The sequence below is a fragment of the Lepidochelys olivacea genome (assembly GCF_965140295.1).
Source record: "Lepidochelys olivacea isolate rLepOli2 genome assembly, chromosome: 13".
NCBI lineage: Eukaryota > Metazoa > Chordata > Testudines > Cheloniidae > Lepidochelys > Lepidochelys olivacea.
In genome coordinates this window covers 31,051,803-31,071,705 of record NC_140423.1, presented here as the reverse complement: position 1 = coordinate 31,071,705, position 19,903 = coordinate 31,051,803, and the positions used below count along the sequence as shown (strand labels likewise).

The following is a 19,903-nucleotide window of genomic DNA, read 5'->3' as shown; positions in this document are numbered from 1 at the left end:
AACTCCTCCCTCTCTTTCCGTCAACTCCTCCCCCTCCCTCTATCTCCTGGAGGCTACTAAAGCTAAACCAGTAGATACTAGGTGCTAAAAGTCCAGTGGCACAATGGGGCTAAGGCACTCTCCCTTCCTAACCTGCTCCGTGCGCTGCCCCTGCACTGAGTGCCAACTCATATTAAGGTCAGAAGGGACCATTATGATCGTCTGACCTCCTGTACAATGCAGGCCACAAATCTCCCCCACTGACTCCTGCAGTCAACCTCTCACCTATGTCTGAGCTATTGAAGTCCTCAAATCATGGTTTAAAGACTTCAAGGTGCAGAGAATCCTCCAGCAAGTGACCTGTGCCCCATCCTACAGAGGAAGGCGAAAAACCTGCAGGGCCTTTTCCAATCTGCCCTGGAGGAAAATTCCTTCCCGACCCCAAATATAGCGATAAGCTGAACCCTGAGCATGTGGGCAAGATTCACCAGCCAGATACACAGGAAAGAATTCTCTGTAGTAACTCAGATCCCACCCCATCTAACATTCCATCACAGGCCATTGGGCCTATTTACCATGAATCGTTAAAGATCAATTAATTGCCAAAATCATGTTATCCCATCATACCATCTTCTCCATAAATTTATCGAGTTTAATCTTGAAGCCAGATAGGTCTTTTGCCCCCACTGCTTCCCTTGGAAGGCTATTTCAGAACTTCACTCCTTTGATAGTTAGAAACCTTCATCTAATTTCAAGTCTAAACTTCCGATGGCCAGTTTATATCCATTTGTTCTTGTGCCCACATTGGTACTGAGCTTAAGTAATTCCTCTCCCTCTCCGGTATTTATCCCTATGATATATTTATAGAGAGCAATCATAACTCCACAGATCCCGGGAATTGCGGGGGTGGTGCCTGTGGGCATGTAGCATGTGGAGGCCCCCTGGCGCCCCTGCCTAGGAACTGCTTCCAGAAAGATCACGCCAGTCGCTTTCGGGAGCCGCCCGAGGTAAGCGCAGCCTAGCCAGAGCCTGCACCCCAAGCATGCTGCCCCAGCCAAGAGCCCTCACCCTGCACCCAAAATTCCTCCCAGAGTCTGTACCTCTTCTTGCACCCCAACCCTCTGTCCCAGCCTAGTGAAAGTGAGTGATGGTCAGGAAGAGCAAGCAACAGAGAGAGGGTGGATGGAGGAGTGGGGCCTTGGGAGAAGGGGTGGAGTGGGGCACGGCCTGGGGCTCAGTGGGGTGGCTTGGGGGTCCCTGAAAAATGTAAATTAAAATGGGGGTCCTCAGCTCGCTAAAATTTGAAAACCACTGCCCTATAATTTAACTGTGAAGAGCAACGACCAGTCAGCTGCGACCAGTGATGACATTTTCTTACTCTCATTCATAAAAACAAACCTGTAGGAGAAACTGATCTTCGCTTATTAGTCTGTTTCTTTAAAGTTTCCAGCAAAAGATATTTTTTCTTTTTTACATTACGATTTCTGCAACATACGGCCTCATACTCGACATGAACCAGAAGTTGAACTTGAACAGACAGGAACTTTAAAGGAAGATATGAATGTATACACTATTGTATGTTACAGTTTAAAGCTAAAAGAATTCACCATGGAAGAGAAAAAGAAAAAATGCAAATCCAAAGTGTTTCTTACACTGGAGCAACATGTTAAAGCGGTATCACAGCTAGAAGCTTGTACCAGTTGCCGTGAAATTGCCAAACAGTTTGGAGTTGGAAAAACACAAATCCAAAACCTACTACAATGGAAGGCACAAATTCTCACTGATTGTGTCAAATGCAAATTCTTCAATGAAAATTAAATGTGCTAAAACTGGAAACGAAGTCAGTTTTCTCACTTACCAGTGGTTTAAATCCACTGTCGCTCATCATGTAAATGTCTCTGGTTCAATGTTAAAGGCGCAAGACACGAAATTTGCAGCGGAGTTGGAAAACGGGAGTTTAAAGCCAGCAATGACTGACTTGAATCGTTTAAGAAGAGGCACAGCCTTGCCTTTGGTACAGCATGCAGTAAATGTGGAGACATTAACCAAGAAGTGGCTTCAGATTAGAAGCAAAAGATAGCTGAAGTTATACAGGATTATGAACCCTCTGAAATCTATAATATGGATGAAACTGGACTGTTTTTTAAAAGACAGCAGCATTAGCAAAACCCTCCATGTCAAATGTTCAAATGGGAAACATTCAAAAGAGAGAATCACTGTTGAATTATGCATCAACATGAATGGAGATAAAGAAAAGCCTATACTGATTGGTAAATCCCAATGCCCACGGGGCTTTGGCAAGGTGAATATCAAGGAGTTGCCTGTGGAATATGAATTCAACAAAAAAGCATGGATGAACTCAGAGCTTTTTGAAAAATGGTTACTAAGATTTGATTGCAGACTGCTACTACAGTGACATAAAATTCAGTTTGTGGAAAATGCCCCATGCCGCCTCCCTGTTCAACTCACAAACATTAAACTTTGTTTCTTTCCCCCCAAACACATCTGTGTAACAGCCTATGGATGCTGGTGTTATTCAAAACTGAAATTTTGGAACAGGCAAATGCAATTTATTCTTCATCAAATGGAATCTGACGTAACTTCATCGGGTCCAGTGCATTTGAAAAGGGTTTCACTCTTGCGTGAATACACTGGGTTCATTGAGCGTGGAGTGAGACTGAGCCAAGCACCATCAAAAAATGCTTCGCTAAATGCGGACTCGCCAAATGCAGATCATCATTTAGAAGATGAACATGAGCTTCCTCTTGCAGTAGTTAACATGTTGCAAAGTCTTTTTGGCGTGCTGATTGAGAGGATGTACCAGATCGATGAGAACCTTGCAACAACTGATGAGGTCACTGACAGGTCAATGCCTGCTACAAACCTAAAAAATGTCAAACCATAGACTCATAGATATGTGACAACTCTCACAGTGACACAAAAACTGATGATGGAGGGGATAGCAACGGTGTCTCTGAACACCAGGAAGAATAATTTTTATGATTGAAGCCAAGAATATGATTAAAAACATGAAAGCAATTGCCATTCAAAAGGGCAATAACCAACTTTTAGAGCTATTCAACGATGCAGAAAAAAATGGTAAACAAGTTCCTATTGCAGAGGCAGACAAGAATAAGTGACGTTTTCAAATAAATACAAGCTACTGTAGACTGAAACCAAGACTTTTTGATAACACAGATAATTGTAAAAATTGTCTTTTGTTTCAGTCTAGAAAATATGCACTTTAATTAGTGTACTGAATTTCCTCTTTTGATTAACATACTGTGCTACTGAATTAATAAACCCACCAAGAGATTTTAAATAAAAGCAGTGGATGTATTGTTTCTTGACTTTAGCAAAGCTTTTGACACGGTCTCCCACAGTATTCTTGTCAGCAAGTTAAGGAAGTATGGGCTGGATGAATGCACTATAAGGTGGGTAGAAAGCTGGCTAGATTGTCGGGCTCAACGGGTAGTGATCAATGGCTCCGTGTCTAGTTGGCAGCCGGTATCAAGTGGAGTGCCCCAAGGGTCGGTCCTGGGGCCGGTTTTGTTCAATATCTTCATAAATGATCTGGAGGATGGTGTGGATTGCACTCTCAGCAAATTTGCAGATGATACTAAACTGGGAGGAGTGGTAGATACGCTGGAGGGGAGGGACAGGATACAGAAGGACCTAGACAAATTGGAGGATTGGGCCAAAAGAAATCTGATGAGGTTCAATAAGGATAAGTGCAGGGTCCTGCACTTAGGATGGAAGAATCCAATGCACCGATACAGACTAGGGACCGAATGGCTAGGCAGCAGTTCTGCGGAAAAGGACCTAGGGGTGACAGTGGACGAGAAGCTGGATCTGAGTCAGCAGTTTGCCCTTGTTGCCAAGAAGGCCAATGGCATTTTGGGATGTATAAGTAGGGGCATAGCGAGCAGATCGAGGGACGTGATCGTTCCCCTCTATTCGACATTGGTGAGGCCTCATCTGGAGTAGTGTGTCCAGTTTTGGGCCCCACACTTCAAGAAGGATGTGGATAAATTGGAGAGAGTCCAGCGAAGGGCAACAAAAATGATTAGGGGTCTGGAACACATGAGTTATGAGGAGAGGCTGAGGGAGCTGGGATTGTTTAGTCTGCAGAAGAGAAGAATGAGGGGGGATTTGATAGCTGCTTTCAACTACCTGAAAGGGGGTTCCAAAGAGGATGGCTCCAGACTGTTCTCAATGGTAGCAGATGACAGAACGAGGAGTAATGGTCTCAAGTTGCAGTGGGGGAGGTTTAGATTGGATATTAGGAAAAACTTTTTCACTAAGAGGGTGGTGAAACACTGGAATGCGTTACCTAGGGAGGTGGTAGAATCTCCTTCCTTAGAGGTTTTTAAGGTCAGGCTTGACAAAGCCTTGGCTGGGATGATTTAACTGGGAATTGGTCCTGCTTCGAGCAGGGGGTTCGACTAGATGACCTTCAGGGGTCCCTTCCAACCCTGATATTCTATGATTCTATGAAATACAGTACTGTTTTGTATACTGTATCTAATGTTCATTTAATAGGTAATTAAAATTAAACACGAAACGTTGGTAACACTAGTAGCCTTTCTGTACCTTGTAAGAGTGCCCATTTTACATCAAGCCTTTGAAGAGAGACCACCTCTTACAAACGACTACTTTTGCTAGCCCCCATGAGTGGTCACTCTTGGCAGGTTTTACTGTAGTTCTCTGCCTATAATCTTAAATTTTTAATTTATGGGTTATACTGACATGACACCTGGACCCCTGTTCCTTTGCTTTTGTTTTGTTTTTTTAATTATGTTAAATGTACACAAATTTCAAAATGCAAAGAATCATGCATTTTTCACTTCCTGTTTTTTCTATTTTAGAATATTGTGGGTAATGCTAGGCCTAAAGAGAGAGGTAATGAAATCCCTTCATCTCCTGAAAAACGGGAGAAGTTTAAAGAACAGAGGAAAGCAACAGAGAATGCTAAGAAGGACAAGGATGAAAAGGTATTAAAGACAGAAAAAAGATCAAAACAACCTGATAAAGAAGGAAAAATAATAGTCATCTCAGAAAAAGGCAAAGTTTCTGAAAAAAATATACCTAAGAATGGGAAAGAAGACAAAGAGAATATATCAGAACATGATATGGAATATTCAGTAGATACTCAAATTGAGAAGAAATCTGAAAATGACAATGTGAAGAGTCCACCAGAAAACCTAAAGGAAACTAAAAGAAAACGTGGTAGACCACCTATAACACCCCCAACAGGTTAGTACTTAAAAGATTTGTATTTAGGCAGTATTGTATAAAATCTTGTAGGGAATGGGAGATGCTGAGCAGCTCAGTACTGCATTCTTTTCTGATTTGTGGTGTGGGGATCTTTGTACTAAGTAAATGGAAATAAATGGTGCTCTTACAGCACTTATTTTAGCTCAGGTTTCAGAGTAACAGCCGTGTTAGTCTGTATTCGCAAAAAGAAAAGGAGTACTTGTGGCACCTTAGAGACTAGACCCTTGGATCTTAAGAACAATGAACAATCCTCCCAACACTTGCACCCCCCCTTTCCTGGGAAATGTTGGATAAAAAGCCTCACCAATTTGCATAGGTGACCACAGACCCAAACCCTTGGATCTGAGAACAATGAAAAAGCATTCAGTGTTTTACAAGAAGACTTTTAATAAAAAATAGAAGTAAATAGAAATAAAGAAATCCCCCCTGTAAAATCAGGATGGTAGATATCTTACAGGGTAATTAGATTCAAAAACATAGAGAACCCCTCTAGGCAAAACCTTAAGTTACAAAAAAGATACACAGACAGAAATAGTTATTCTATTCAGCACAATTCTTTTCTCAGCCATTTAAAGAAATCATAATCTAACACATACCTAGCTAGATTACTTACTAAAAGTTCTAAGACTCCATTCCTGGTCTATCCCTGGCAAGACGCAGCATACAGACAGACCCAGACCCTTTGTTTCTCTCCCTCCTCCCAGCTTTTGAAAGTATCTTGTCTCCTCATTGGTCATTTTGGTCAGGTGCCAGCGAGGTTACCTTTAGCTTCTTAACCCTTTACAGGTGAGAGGAGCTTTCCCCTGGCCAGGAGGGATTTCAAAGGGGTTTACCCTTCCCTTTATATTTATGACACGCCCCCCAAATCTCAGCTAGGGTGAAACACTGGCTGGGATTTCTTCCTGGAGCTCTAGGAAAAACAGAGTTAAGACACATGCATCTCTAAATATACTACCAAGTACATAAAGACTAACAATATTTTCCCATCTCAAGGACGATTTTAACCAGTTGATTCTGGGAAACTTTCACGGGAGAGTGCATCAGCCACTTCGTTAGAAGCTCCTGAGATGTGTTGGATGTCGAAATCAAAATCTTGGAGAGCTAAACTCCACCGAAGAAGTTTTTTGTTAGTTTCCTTGATGGTGTGAAGCCACTTTAGTGCAGCATGGTCGGTTTGCAGGTGGAAACGCCGTCCCCAAACATATGGGCGTAGCTTTTCCAGAGCGTAGACAATGGCATAACATTCTTTTTCAGTGACTGACCAGTTGCTTTCCCTCTCAGACAGTTTTTTGCTGAGAAACACTACAGGGTGGAATTCTTGATCAGGTCCTTTCTGCATTAAAACTGCTCCCACACCACGCTCGGATGCATCTGTGGTTACTAGGAACGGTTTGTCAAAGTCTGGGGCCCTTAGTACAGGGTCAGACATGAGTGTCGCTTTAAGCTTGTTAAAGGCCTTCTGACACTTTCCGGTCCACTGAACAGCATTTGGCTGTTTCTTTTTGGTTAGGTCTGTCAGTGGGGCAGCGATTTGGCTGTAGTGCGGTACAAATCGTCTGTAATAACCGGCCAAGCCTAAGAAGGATTGAACCTGTTTCTTTGACTTTGGGACAGGCCACTTTTGGATAGCATCCACTTTGGCCTGTAGGGGGCTGATAGTTCCTTGACCCACCTGGTGTCCAAGGTAAGTCACTCTGTTTAGGCCTATTTGACACTTCTTAGCCTTAACAGTTAGTCCTGCCTCCCTTATGCGCTCAAGGACTTTTTGTAGATGTTCCAGGTGGTCTGCCCAGGAATCTGAAAATATGGCCACATCGTCAAGTTAGGCGACTGCATATTCTCCTAATCCCGCTAGGAGACCATCTACAAGTCTTTGGAAAGTGGCGGGTGCATTTCGCAGCCCGAAAGGGAATACGTTAAATTCATACAGCCCGAGATGTGTGATGAAGGCTGACCTTTCCTTGGCAGATTCATCTAGCGGTACCTGCCAGTACCCCTTGGTTAAGTCCAAGGTAGAGATGAACTGGGCCCGTCCCAGTTTCTCTAATAGTTCATCTGTGCGTGGCATTGGATAGTTGTCTGGGCGAGTTACAGCATTTAGCTTACGGTAGTCCACGCAAAAACGTATTTCCCCATCTGGTTTGGGAACTAGAACCACTGGAGATGCCCATGCACTTTCAGAGGGGCGGATTACACCCATCTGTAACATATCCTGGATCTCCCGTTCTATAGCAGTTTTAGCTTGAGGAGACACCCGGTAAGGTTGGACCCTAATTGGGTGAGCATTACCTGTGTCAATGGAGTGGTATGCCCGTTCAGTCAGTCCTGGGGTGGCTGAGAACGTTGGCGCATAGCTAGTGCACAGCTCCTGGATCTGCTGTCGCTGCATACGCCCAAGGGTTATGGAGAGGTTCACCTCTTCCACACCACCAGCACATTTCCCTTCGTAGTAAACACCTTCAGGCCACTCAGCGTCGTCTCCTCCCTGGGCTGTAAACTGACAAACCTTTAATTCTCTGGAATAAAAGGGCTTTAGAGAATTAATATGGTACACCTTAGGCTTTCGGTTGGAGGTGGGGAATGCTATGAGATAATTAACAGCTCCCAGGCGCTCCTGGACCATGAATGGCCCTTCCCACGATGCTTCCATTTTATGGGCCTGGAGCGCCTTTAAGACCATGACCTGGTCTCCTACTTTGAAGGAACGCTCTCTGGCATGTTTATCATACCAGGCTTTTTGCTGTTTTTGAGCATCCTGTAAGTTTTCTCTAGCAAGGGCTAAAGAGGTTCGGAGGGTGTTTTGTAGGTTGGTTACAAAGTCCAGAATGTTAGTTCCTGGAGAAGGTGTAAATCCCTCCCATTGCTGCTTCACCAACTGCAATGGCCCCTTAACCTCACGGCCATATACAAGTTCAAATGGGGAAAACCCTAAACTGGGGTGTGGTACAGCTCTGTAGGCAAAGAGCAACTGCTGCAACACTAGGTCCCAATCATTGGAGTGCTCATTTACGAATTTACGTATCATGGCCCCCAAAGTTCCATTAAACTTCTCCACCATGCCATTTGTTTGATGGTGGTAAGGAGTGGCAACCAAGTGATTTACCCCATGAGCTTCCCAAAGGTTTTTCATAGTTCCTGCCAGGAAATTAGTCCCTGCATCTGTGAGGATGTCGGAGGGCCAACCTACCCTGGCAAAAATGTCTGCTAGTGCCTGGCACACACTTTTAGCCCTGGTGTTGCTTAGAGCTACTGCTTCCGGCCATCGGGTGGCAAAATCCATGAAAGTCAGTATGTACTGCTTTCCTCTGGGTGTCTTTTTCGGAAAAGGACCCAGAATATCCACAGCTACTCGCTGAAATGGAACTTCAATGATGGGGAGTGGCTGGAGAGGGGCTTTGACCTGGTCTTGGGGTTTTCCCACTCTTTGGCACACCTCACAAGACTGGACATAGGTAGAAACATCCTTGCCCATTCCCTCCCAGTGGAATGACCCCCCCAAACGGTCTTTGGTCCTGTTCACCCCAGCATGGCCACTAGGGTGATCGTGGGCTAAGCTCAAGAGCTTGGCCTGGTATTTAGTTGGAACTACCAACTGTCTCTGAGGATGCCAGTCTTCCTGGTGTCCCCCAGAAAGAGTTTCCTTGTATAAAAGTCCTCTTTCTACAACAAACCTGGATCGATTAGAAGAGCTGAGAGGCGGTGGGTTGCTCCGTGCTGCCGTCCAAGCTCTCTGGAGGCTTTCATCTGCTTCCTGTTCGGTCTGGAACTGTTCCCTTGATGCTGGAGACATCAGTTCCTCATGGGATTGTGGACCTAGGCTTGGTCCCTCTGGAAGCGATATAGGGGATGGAGCTGTTTCTGTTGACTGTGAACCGCTCTCCGCTGGTGCACTATATTGGGATTCAGGCTCCGGCTGAGCCTCTTGTGTAGGGTTATCGGCTGCTGCCAGTTCAGGTTCTGTGGGGCCCTCTGGTGTTGAGGTTGCAAGTACTGGATTCAGTGCTGGCACGGGGTCTGGTGTTGGTTGTTTGGCTGGTTCCGGTTCTGGGACTGGATCCACTATTGCTGTTGCAGACATTGGCCTGGGGTCCGGGTCCATCACCTCTGACTGGGTCCTGATAGAAGTTTCCGGAACAGAGCTAGGCCTCACGGCTTGTTTAGCCTGGCTGCGGGTGACTGTTCCCACCCTCTTGGCCTGCTTCACATGATTGGCCAAGTCTTCCCCCAACAGCATGGGGATGGGATAATCATCATAGACTGCAAAAGTCCACATTCCTGACCAGCCCTTATACTGGACAGGCAACTTGGCTGTAGGCAAATCGAAAGAGTTGGACTTGAAGGGTTGAATAGTCACTTGGATCTCTGGGTTGATTAAATTGGGGTCCACTAAGGAAGCATGGATAGCTGACACTTGTGCTCCGGTGTCCTTCCACGCGGTGACCTTCTTCCCGCCCACACTCACAGTTTCCCTCTGCTCCAAGGGTATCTGGGAGGTATCTGGGCCTGTGGACCTCTGGTGTGATTCCGGTGCAATGAACTGTAATCTGTTGGGGTTCTTGGGGCAGTTGGCCTTTACATGCCCCAGCTCGTTACATTTAAAACATCGTCCAGCTGACGGGTCACTGGGGCGAGGAGGGTTGCTGGAGAACGGGGTGGTGGGACGATAAGGGGTCTGGAGGGTTCTTTGGGAGGTAGGTGGGGCTTTGGGCGGCCCCCGGGAATCGGGTGTGGTCTGGGGTGGTCCCTTCTGGTCTCCGCTCCAACTGCGACCAGTTTTCTTCTTCTCTGCCACCTCCACCCATCTGGCTCCAATCTCTCCTGCCTCAATTACAGTTTTGGGTTTCCCATCTAGGATGTATCTTTCTATTTCCTCAGGAACACCCTCTAAGAATTGTTCCATTTGCATTAGGAAGGGCAAATTTACTGGAGATTCAACACTTGCTCCTGATATCCAGGCATCCCAATGTTTCACAATGTGGTAGGCATGTCGGGTAAATGACATGTCTGGTTTCCACCTTAGGGCTCTGAACCTCCGACGAGACTGCTCGGGTGTTATCCCCATTCTGACTCTCGCCTTGGATTTAAACAGTTCATACTTGTTCATGTGTTCTTTAGGCATTTCAGCTGCCACCTCAGCTAAGGGTCCACTGAGCTGCGGCCTCAGCTCTACCATGTATTGGTCAGTAGAGATGTTGTACCCAAGGCAGGCCCTTTCGAAGTTTTCTAAGAAGGCCTCAGTATCATCACCTGCCTTGTAGGTGGGGAACTTTCTGGGATGGGAAGTGGTACCTGGAGAAGGATTGCGAGGGTTTGTTGGTATATTCTGCTGGGCCTTTATCCTCTCCATCTCCTCCACATGCTTCCTCTCTTTTTCCTTCTCCTCCTCCACATGCTTCCTCTCTTTTTCCTTCTCCTCCTCCACATGCTTCCTTGCCTCCATTTCCCTCTTGTGGGCAGCCTCCTGTACCTCCTTCTCCAGCCGCATGAGTTCTATCTGTCTTTCATGTTCCCTTTGTTTTTCCTCAGCCTGAAATTTGGCTAATTCCAGCTGTAGTCGAGCCGAGGATTTGGCCATTCTAACCTCTCTGTTTTTAACTAACTTTACACCCGAGGTTTAGAAATAAACAAACAAAACTTGGCTGTAAAATTTTGCTGTGCTGGAATAGAATACCTATTCTCTGATAGTGATTGTCAGCCTACAGAAAAAGACAATTCCCTTATCTCTGCTCTGGGCCCAAATTAAAGCAAAAAACCTCCAACTACTTGGAAACCTGCTTACCCAGCCCAAAGAAAAAAAAAATTTCTTTTCAAACCTGTGCTCCTTGTAAAACAAAAAAAAATCAAAATCCTAAAAAAAACCCTGCCACTTTTGTCTCCAGGCAAATGGGTAGAGCACACCCCCCCCCCCATTTACTTTTAGGAAGAAAAGAAAAAAAAAACTCTGGGTTGGAAGACTGTGAATTTCCCTGCAGGAGTTAAGTACCCTGCCTCCAGGCAAAGAAAACCTGTAGCTCACGAAAGCTTATGCTCTAATAAATTGGTTAGTCTCTAAGGTGCCACAAGTACTCCTTTTATTTTAGCTCATTCATTACAACCTCGGGTCATGACAACCAGCAACATATTTGGTTGTGTTTAAATAACATTGGTAGAGAGGTCTAAAAATTTAGTAATAGAGACATGGTTTTTAAGGAGAGAATTGCAGAACTGATGTGTCGACACTAACATGACAATATGTGATGATATAAATGGGATTATATGGTAAATGAATATCTTTACTAAAGAGTCAGTCATGATGTACCAAAATAGCTAATAATAGGAAAGGAAATAAAGAAAATTGCAGAATTATGGAGAGATACTAATAGTTTTTTTTATAAAGCTCTGAAAAAGTGAGTTTGTATTTTTTTAATATAAAAATTTGAGTATTTTAAGTAACTTTAATGTTATATTTAGTCAACTCTCATTCCTCTGGTTTTATGTAAATTTGTAGAGCAAAGTTCTCAAACATTGCAGCCAATAACATTGGAATTAAGAAGGCGGAAAATACCTAAAGGAGGGGAAGTCCCATCAAAACGCACCAGGGTTGAAAAAAACTTGTGTGAGTATTTTTAGTACTTCAACATTTGTAACTTAGGGCATTTTATAACATTGTTCTTTCTATAATATTGTCTTTGCATTTTAATTTTAGATGGTCTAAAGGCTATATGTGTTATATAGGGAATCTGTTGCAATGATTTACGTCGGGTATTAAAATGTATCAATATTGTAAGTAGTCCCCACAAAAGTCTTGAAAGAAAGATTTCATAGATTTTTAAGGCTAGAAGGGATCATTGTGTCCAATTCTGACTTCCTTAAGTAGTCGAGGCCCTATAATTTCACCCAGTGATTCCTGAGTTAATCCCAATAAATTGTGGTTTAACTATAGGATATCTTTTCTAAAGACCTCCAGTGCTGATTTAAAGATGTCAAGTATGGAGTATCCATCACATCCCTTGCTAGATTGTTCGACTGGGTAATTTATCTTCACTATTAAAAAATATTTTCACCTTATTTCTAACTGTATTTATGTAGGTTCAACATCTAGCCCTTGGATCTTGTTATGCCTTTGAATACTAGATTAATGAGCCTTCTGCTAATACCTCGGTAATAATGTTCCCTCTGGACCTTAACATGCCCTACGAGATTTAAGGAGCTCAATTTCTTTTTAGCTTATTTGTATGATTGTCCATATGCACATTCCACTGATGATGGTACACATTTTCCTCATGTACTCAAGTTTGGAGTCTTTTGGTGAGCAGTATATGATGCACATGTGCTCCAAGAGTCCTCTTGTTCTGCATCAAGGGCATAGAAAGGTGGCGTGTACCAAATGCCACTTAGTTCTACTCACCAGCTCTTAGCCCTGGTCTACACTAGGACTTTAGGTCGAATTTAGCAGCATTAAATCGATGTAAACCTGCACCCGTCCACACGATGAAGCCCTTTATTTCGACTTAAAGGGCTCTTAAAATCGATTTCCTTACTCCACCCCTGACAAGTGGATTAGCGCTTAAATCGACGTTGCTGGCTCGAATTTGGGGTACTGTGGACACAATTCGATGGTATTGGCCTCCGGGAGCTATCCCAGAGTGCTCCATTCTGACCGCTCTGGACAACACTCTCAACTCAGATGCACTGGCCAGGTAGACAGGAAAAGAACCGCGAACTTTTGAATCTCATTTCCTGTTTGGCCAGCGTGGCAAGCTGCAGGTGACCATGCAGAGCTCATCAGCACAGGTGACCATGATGGAGTCCCAGAATCGCAAAAGAGCTCCAGCATGGACGGAACGGGAGGTACGGGATCTGATCGCTGTTTGGGGAGAGGAATCCGTGCTATCAGAACTCCGTTCCAGTTTTCGAAATGCCAAAACCTTTGTGAAAATCTCCCAGGGCATGAAGGACAGAGGCCCTAACAGGGACCCGAAGCAGTGCCGCATGAAACTGAAGGAGCTGAGGCAAGCCTACCGGAAAACCAGAGAGGCGAACAGCCGCTCTGGGTCAGAGCCCCAAACATGCTGCTTCTATGATGAGCTGCATGCCATTTTAGGGGGTTCAGCCAGCACTACCCCAGCCGTGTTGTCTGACTCCTTCAATGGAGATGGAGGCAATACGGAAGTAGGTTTTGGGGACGAAGAAGATGATGAGGAGGAGGAGGTTGTAGATAGCTCACAGCAAGCAAGCGGAGAAACCGGTTTTCCCGACAGCCAGGAACTGTTTCTCACCCTAGACCTGGAGCCAGTACCCCCCGAACCCACCCAAGGCTGCCTCCTGGACCCAGCAGGCGGAGAAGGGACCTCTGGTGAGTGTACCTTTTAAAATGCTATACATGGTTTAAAAGCAAGCATGTGAAAGGATTACTTTGCCCTGGCATTTGCGGTTCTCCTAGATGTAGTCCTAAAGCCTTTGCAAAAGGTTTCTGGGGAGGGCAGCCTTATTTCGTCCTTCATGGTAGGACACTTTACCACTCCAGGCCAGTAACACGTACTCGGGAATCACTGTAGAACAAAGCATTGCAGTGTATGTTTGCTGGCATTCAACTAAAATCCGTTCTTTATCTCTCTGTGTTATCCTCAGGAGAGTGAGATATAATTCATGGTCACCTGGTTGAAATAGAGTGCTTTTCTTCAGGGGACACTCAGAGGAGCCCATTCCTGCTGGGCTGTTTGCCTGTGGCTGAACAGAAATGTTCCCCGCTGTTAGCCACAGGGAGGGGGGAAGGTTGAGGGGGTAGTCACGCGGTGGGAGGAGGCAAAATGCGACCTTGTAACGAAAGCACATGTGCTATGTATGTAATGTTAACAGCAAGGTTTACCCTGAAAGAGTGTAGCGACTGTTTTATAAAATGTGTCTTTTTAAATACCGCTGTCCCTTTTTTTCTCCACCAGCTGCATGTGTTTCAATGATCACAGGATCTTCTCCTTCCCAGAGGCTAGTGAAGCTTAGAAAGAAAAAAAAACGCACTCGCGATGAAATGTTCTCCGAGCTCATGCTGTCCTCCCACACTGACAGAGCACAGACGAATGCGTGGAGGCAAATAATGTCAGAGTGCAGGAAAGCAGAAAATGACCGGGAGGAGAGGTGGCGGGCTGAAGAGAGTAAGTGGCGGGCTGAAGACAGGGCTGAAGCTCAAATGTGGCGGCAGCGTGATGAGAGGAGGCAGGATTCAATGCTGAGGCTGCTGCAGGACCAAACCAGTATGCTCCAGTGTATGGTTGAGCTGCAGCAAAGGCAGCTGGAGCACAGACTGCCACTGCTGCCCGTCTGTAACCAACCGCCCTCCTCCCCAAGTTCCATAGCCTCCACACCCAGACGCCCAAGAATGCGGTGCAGGGGCCTCCGGCCAACCAGCCACTCCGCCACAGAGGATTGCCCAAAAAAAAGAAGGCTGTCATTCAATAAATTTTAAAGTTGTAAACTTTTAAAGTGCTGTGCTTAAAGTGCTGTGTGGCATTTTCCTTCCCTCCTCCACCACCCCTCCTGGGATACCTTGGTAGTCATCTCCCTATTTGTGTGATGAATGAATAACGAATGCATGACTGTGAAGCAGCAATGACTTTATTGCCTCTGCAAGCAATGATTAAAGGGAGGAGGGGAGGGTGGTTAGCTTACAGGGAAGTAGAGTGAACCAAGGGGCGGGGGGTTTCATCAAGGAGAAACAAACAGAACTTTCACACTGTAGCCTGGCCAGTCATGAAACTGGTTTTCAAAGCTTCTCTGATGCGTACCGCGCCCTCCTGTGCTCTTCTAACCGCCCTGGTGTCTGGCTGCGCGTAACCAGCAGCTAGGCGATTTGCCTCAGCCTCCCACCCCGCCATAAACGTCTCCCCCTTACTCTCACAGATATTGTGGAGCACACAGCAAGCAGTAATAACAGTGGGAATATTGGTTTTGCTGAGGTCTAAGCGAGTCAGTAAACTGCGCCAGCGCGCCTTTAAACGTCCAAATGCACATTCTACCACCATTCTGCACTTGCTCAGCCTGTAGTTGAACAGCTCCTGACTACTGTCCAGGCTGCCTGTGTACGGCTTCATGAGCCATGGCATTAAGGGGTAGGCTGGGTCCCCAAGGATACATATAGGCATTTCAACATCCCCAACAGTTATTTTCTGGTCTGGGAAGAAAGTCCCTTCCTGCAGCTTTTGAAACAGACCAGAGTTCCTGAAGATGCGAGCATCATGCACCTTTCCCGGCCATCCCACGTTGATGTTGGTGAAACGTCCTTTGTGATCCACCAGAGCTTGCAGCACTATCGAAAAGTACCCCTTGCGGTTTATGTACTCGGCGGCTTGGTGCTCCGGTGCCAAGATAGGGATATGGGTTCCATCTATAGCCCCACCACAGTTAGGGAATCCCATTGCAGCAAAGCCATCCACTATGACCTGCACATTTCCCAGGGTCACTACCCTTGATATCAGCAGATCTTTGATTGCGTGAGCTACTTGCATCACAGCAGCCCCCACAGTAGATTTGCCCACTCCAAATTGATTCCCAACTGACCGGTAGCTGTCTGGCGTTGCAAGCTTCCCCAGGGCTATCGCCACTCGCTTCTCAACTGTGAGGGCTGCTCTCATCTTGGTATTCATGCGCTTCAGGGTAGGGGAAAGCAAGTCACAAAGTTCCATGAAAGTGCCCCTACGCATGCGAAAGTTTCGCAGCCACTGGGAATCGTCCCAGACCCGCAACACTATGCGGTCCCACCAGTCTGTGCTTGTTTCCCGAGCCCAGAATCGGCATTCCACAGCATGAACCTGCCCCATTAGCACCATGATGCATGCACTGGTAGGGCCCATGCTTTCAGAGAAATCTGTGTCCATGTCCTGATCACTCACGGGACCGCGCTGACGTCGCCTCCTCGCCCGGTATCGCGTTGCCATGTTCTGGTGCTGCATATACTGCTGGATAATGCGTGTGGTGGTTAATGTGCTCCTAATTGCCAAAATGAGCTGAGCGGCCTCCATGCTTGCCTTGGTATGGCGTCCGCACAGAAAAAAGGCGCGGAACGATTGTCTGCCGTTGCTCTGACGGAGGGAGGGGCGACTGACGACACGGCTTACAGGGTTGGCTTCAGGGAGCTAAAATCAACAAAGGGTGTGCCTGTACATCAAGGAGTATTTCAGGCAGGACTGCATGGAGGGTTCCAATAAGAAATGGTGCACCTAAGTTATCGTTGTTATTGGAACAAGGAGGTTAGCCTGGCCTCTGATTGATACATGGCTAGATTTACCTCGCTGCACCTTCTCTGTGAGTGACTGCAGTGTGATCTAGACAGGGGAGGAGGCAAATGAGTACAAAACAAATCTGGTCTATTTCTTGTTCTGACCCACTCCATCTATCTTTTACATCTTTGGCTGGCAGCAGACGGTGCAGAAGGACTGCATGCCATCCACATCTCATGGCTGCTCGGCAGAAGATGGTACAGTACGACTTCTAGCCATCTTCATCTCTTGCCTGCCTGGCAAAAGATGGTACAATACGACTGCTAGCAATCCTCATCTCTTGCCTGCCTGGCAGAAGATGGTACAGTACGACTGCTAGCAGTCCGTATCGCCTGCCCGCTCACCATAAGACGGTTCAATAGGACTGCAGGGGTAAAGAGAATGACCTGGTCAAGTCACTCCAAATTTAGTCCCTGCGCCCATGTCTGCCCAGGCGCTCCCAGCCGACGTGGCCAGGAGCACCTCGGACACGACGAGGACGACTACCAATCGTATTGCACCATCTGCTGCCAGAAGGCAATGGGTTGCTGCTACTGTGCAGCAAAGCTGTACCGCGTCTGCCAGCACCCAGGAGACATAGGGTGACGGTTACCTGAGCTGGCTCCATGCTTGCCGTGGTATGGCGTCTGCACAGGTAACTCATGAAAAAAGGCGCAAAATGATTGTCTGCCCTTGCTTTCATGGAGGGAGGGAGGGAGGGAACGGGGGCCTGACGACACGTACCCAGAACCACCCGCGACAATGTTTTAACCCCATCAGAGTGCTCCATTGTGAGTGTCCTGGGCAGCACTCTCAGATGCCCGATTGTTTGCCATTGCTCTGACGCTGGGAGGGGTGCTTACAGGGTTGGCTTCAGGGAGCTAAAATCAACAAAGGGGGTGGCTTTACATCAAGGAGTATTTCAGGCAGGACTTCACGGAGGGTTCCAATAAGAAATGGTATACCTAAGTTATTGTCCTTATTGGAACAAGAAGGTTAGCCTGGCCTCTGATTGATACATGGCTAGATTTACCTCGCTGCACCTTCTCTGTAAGTGACTGCAGTGTGATCTAGAAGAATGAGTCCCCTAGACAGGGGAGGGGGGGAAGCAAATGAGTACAAAACAAATCTGGTCTATTTCTTGTTTTGATCCACTCCATCTATCTTTTACATCTTTGGCTGGCAGCAGACAGTGCAGAAGGACTGCATGCCATCCACATCTCATGGCTGCTCGGCAGAAGATGGTACAGTACGACTGCTAGCAGTCCGTATCGCCTGCCCGCTCACCATAAGATGGTTCAATAGGACTGACTGCAGGACTAAAGAGATTGACCTGCTCAAGTCACTCCAAATTTAGTCCCTGCGCCCATGTCTGCCCAGGCGCTCCTGATCGACCTCACAGAGGCGACCAGGAGCACCTCAGACATGACGATGACGGCTACCAGTCGTACTGTACCGTCTGCTGCCACAAGGCAAGGGGTTGCTGCTACTGTGTAGCAATGCCGTACCGCGTCTGCCAGCACCCAGGAGACATAGGGTGACGGTTACCTGAGCGGGCTCCATGCTTGCCGTGGTATGGCGTCTGCACAGGTAACTCAGGAAAAAAGGCGCGAAATGATTGTCTGCCCTTGCTTTCACGGGGGGAGGGAGGGAACGGGGGCCTGACGATATGTACCCAGAACCACCCGCGACAATGTTTTAGCCCCATCACGCATTGGGATCTCAACCCAGAATTCCAATGGGCAGCGGAGACTGCGGGAACTGTGGGATAGCTACCCACAGTGCAACGCTCCGGAAGTCGACTCTAGCCTCGGTACTGTGGAAGCGCTCCGCCGAGTTAATGCACTTAGAGCATTTTCTGTGGGGACACACACACTCGAATATATAAAACCGATTTCTAAAAAACCGACTTCTATAAATTCGACCTAATTTCGTAGTGTAGACATACCCTTAGCTTCGAAGTGAAGCGGCTTGCTGACCCTGTGACTGTCAGCAACTTTTTGCTAGTCTTATGTTTAGTTGTTAGCTATATGTTAGCTTTAGATCAGGGGTGGGGAACCTATAGCTCGTGGGCTGGATCTGGCCCGCTGCTTCATTTCATCTGGCCCATGGCAAGTCTCTGCACTGCGGGCTGGAAACCCCGAGGTGTGTGCTGATTCCCCCTCTCCCCCCCAGGGCTGGAGCCGCAAGCTGGGCTTGCCAGGTTGTTAAAATTCCAGTTGGGTCAGCGCAGTTTCTGGAAGCAACGGGCATGTCCCTGCAGCCGCAAGGAGCAGAGGCGATCAGGGAAGCCCTGTGCGCTGCCCCAGTGCCAGCTCCAGAGCTCCCATTGGCCAGAAACCATGGCCAGTGGGAGATGCAGGGGCGGTGCCTGCGGACACTGCACAGAGTCACCCGGCCTCTCCACCTAGGTGCTGGACATTGAGGCCGCTTCTGGCAGCAGCAGGTGCCACTGCCCGGGAGCTGCCTAAGGTAAGCACTGCCTGGCCGGAGCCCAAGCCTCCTACCCCAGGTCAGAACCCCCTCCCGCACCCCTGCCCCAGCCCTGATCCCACTACTGCACTCCAAATCTCTTGGCCCCAGTGCGAAGCCCCCTCCTGCACCCAAACCCCTCATCCCCAGCCCCACTCCAGAGCCTGCACCCCCAGATGGAGCCCTCACCCCCTCCCACATCCCAGCCCAGAGCCCCTTCCTGCAACCTGAACCCCTCATTTCTGGCCCCATCCTGGAGCCTAGGGGAAGCTCTGCGCCTCCCCTGCCTGCGGGGCTGAGTGTCACCCGCAACTGATATTTTTTTTCTGTGGGTCAGTGGTCCCTGGTAGAAAAGGTTTCCCCACCCTTGCTTTAGATAATGTGCCCATTGGCACTTTTCTCTAATTTTAGTAGTTTTAAGTAATGTTAGCCGATAAGTATCCAAGTTACAGGGTGGCCTCATGAGGTCTCTTGGCTTTGTTCTGTCTAGCATACAATAAAGCACTGCCTATTTACGATGGTCACATTAAGTACCTTTATTCATAGATTCATAGATATTAAGGTCTGAAGGGACCATTATGATCATCTAGTCTGACGTCCTGCACAATGCAGGCCACAGAATCTCACCCACCCACTCCTGCAAAAAACCTCTCACCTATGTCTGAGCTATTGAAGTCCTCAAATCCTGGTTTAAAGACTTCAAGGAGCAGAGAATCCTCCAGTAAGTGACAGGTTTCAGAGTAACAGCCGTGTTAGTCTGTATTCGCAAAAAGAAAAGGAGCACTTGTGGCACCTTAGAGACTAACCAATTTATTTGAGCATAAGCTTTCGTGAGCTACAGCTCACTTCATCGGATGCATACTGTGGAAACTGCAGAAGACATTATATACACAGAGACCATGAAACAATACCTCCTCCCACCCCACTCTCCTGCTGGTAATAGC

At 47.0% G+C, this 19,903-nt stretch overlaps 2 protein-coding genes across 8 annotated transcripts in view; both read left to right on the top strand.

The window, feature by feature from the left end:
- Positions 1-19,903, top strand: part of PHF20 (PHD finger protein 20) — a 189,631-nt gene that overhangs the window by 56,281 nt on the left and 113,447 nt on the right. For all 7 annotated transcript variants that reach the window (XM_084646317.1, XM_084646322.1, XM_084646321.1 and 4 more), the window contains exons 6-7: positions 4,848-5,235; positions 11,744-11,851. In XM_084646317.1, the coding sequence (XP_084502443.1) occupies positions 4,848-5,235; positions 11,744-11,851 (496 nt within the window). The remainder of the gene's footprint in view (positions 1-4,847; positions 5,236-11,743; positions 11,852-19,903) is intronic.
- Positions 12,917-14,698, top strand: LOC311529394 (uncharacterized protein; the record flags this gene model as incomplete). Its single annotated transcript, XM_084645382.1, has 2 exons — positions 12,917-13,591; positions 14,178-14,698. Exons 1-2 carry the CDS (start codon positions 13,009-13,011, stop codon positions 14,696-14,698), a joined length of 1,104 nt encoding a protein of 367 aa, XP_084501508.1. The 5' UTR covers positions 12,917-13,008.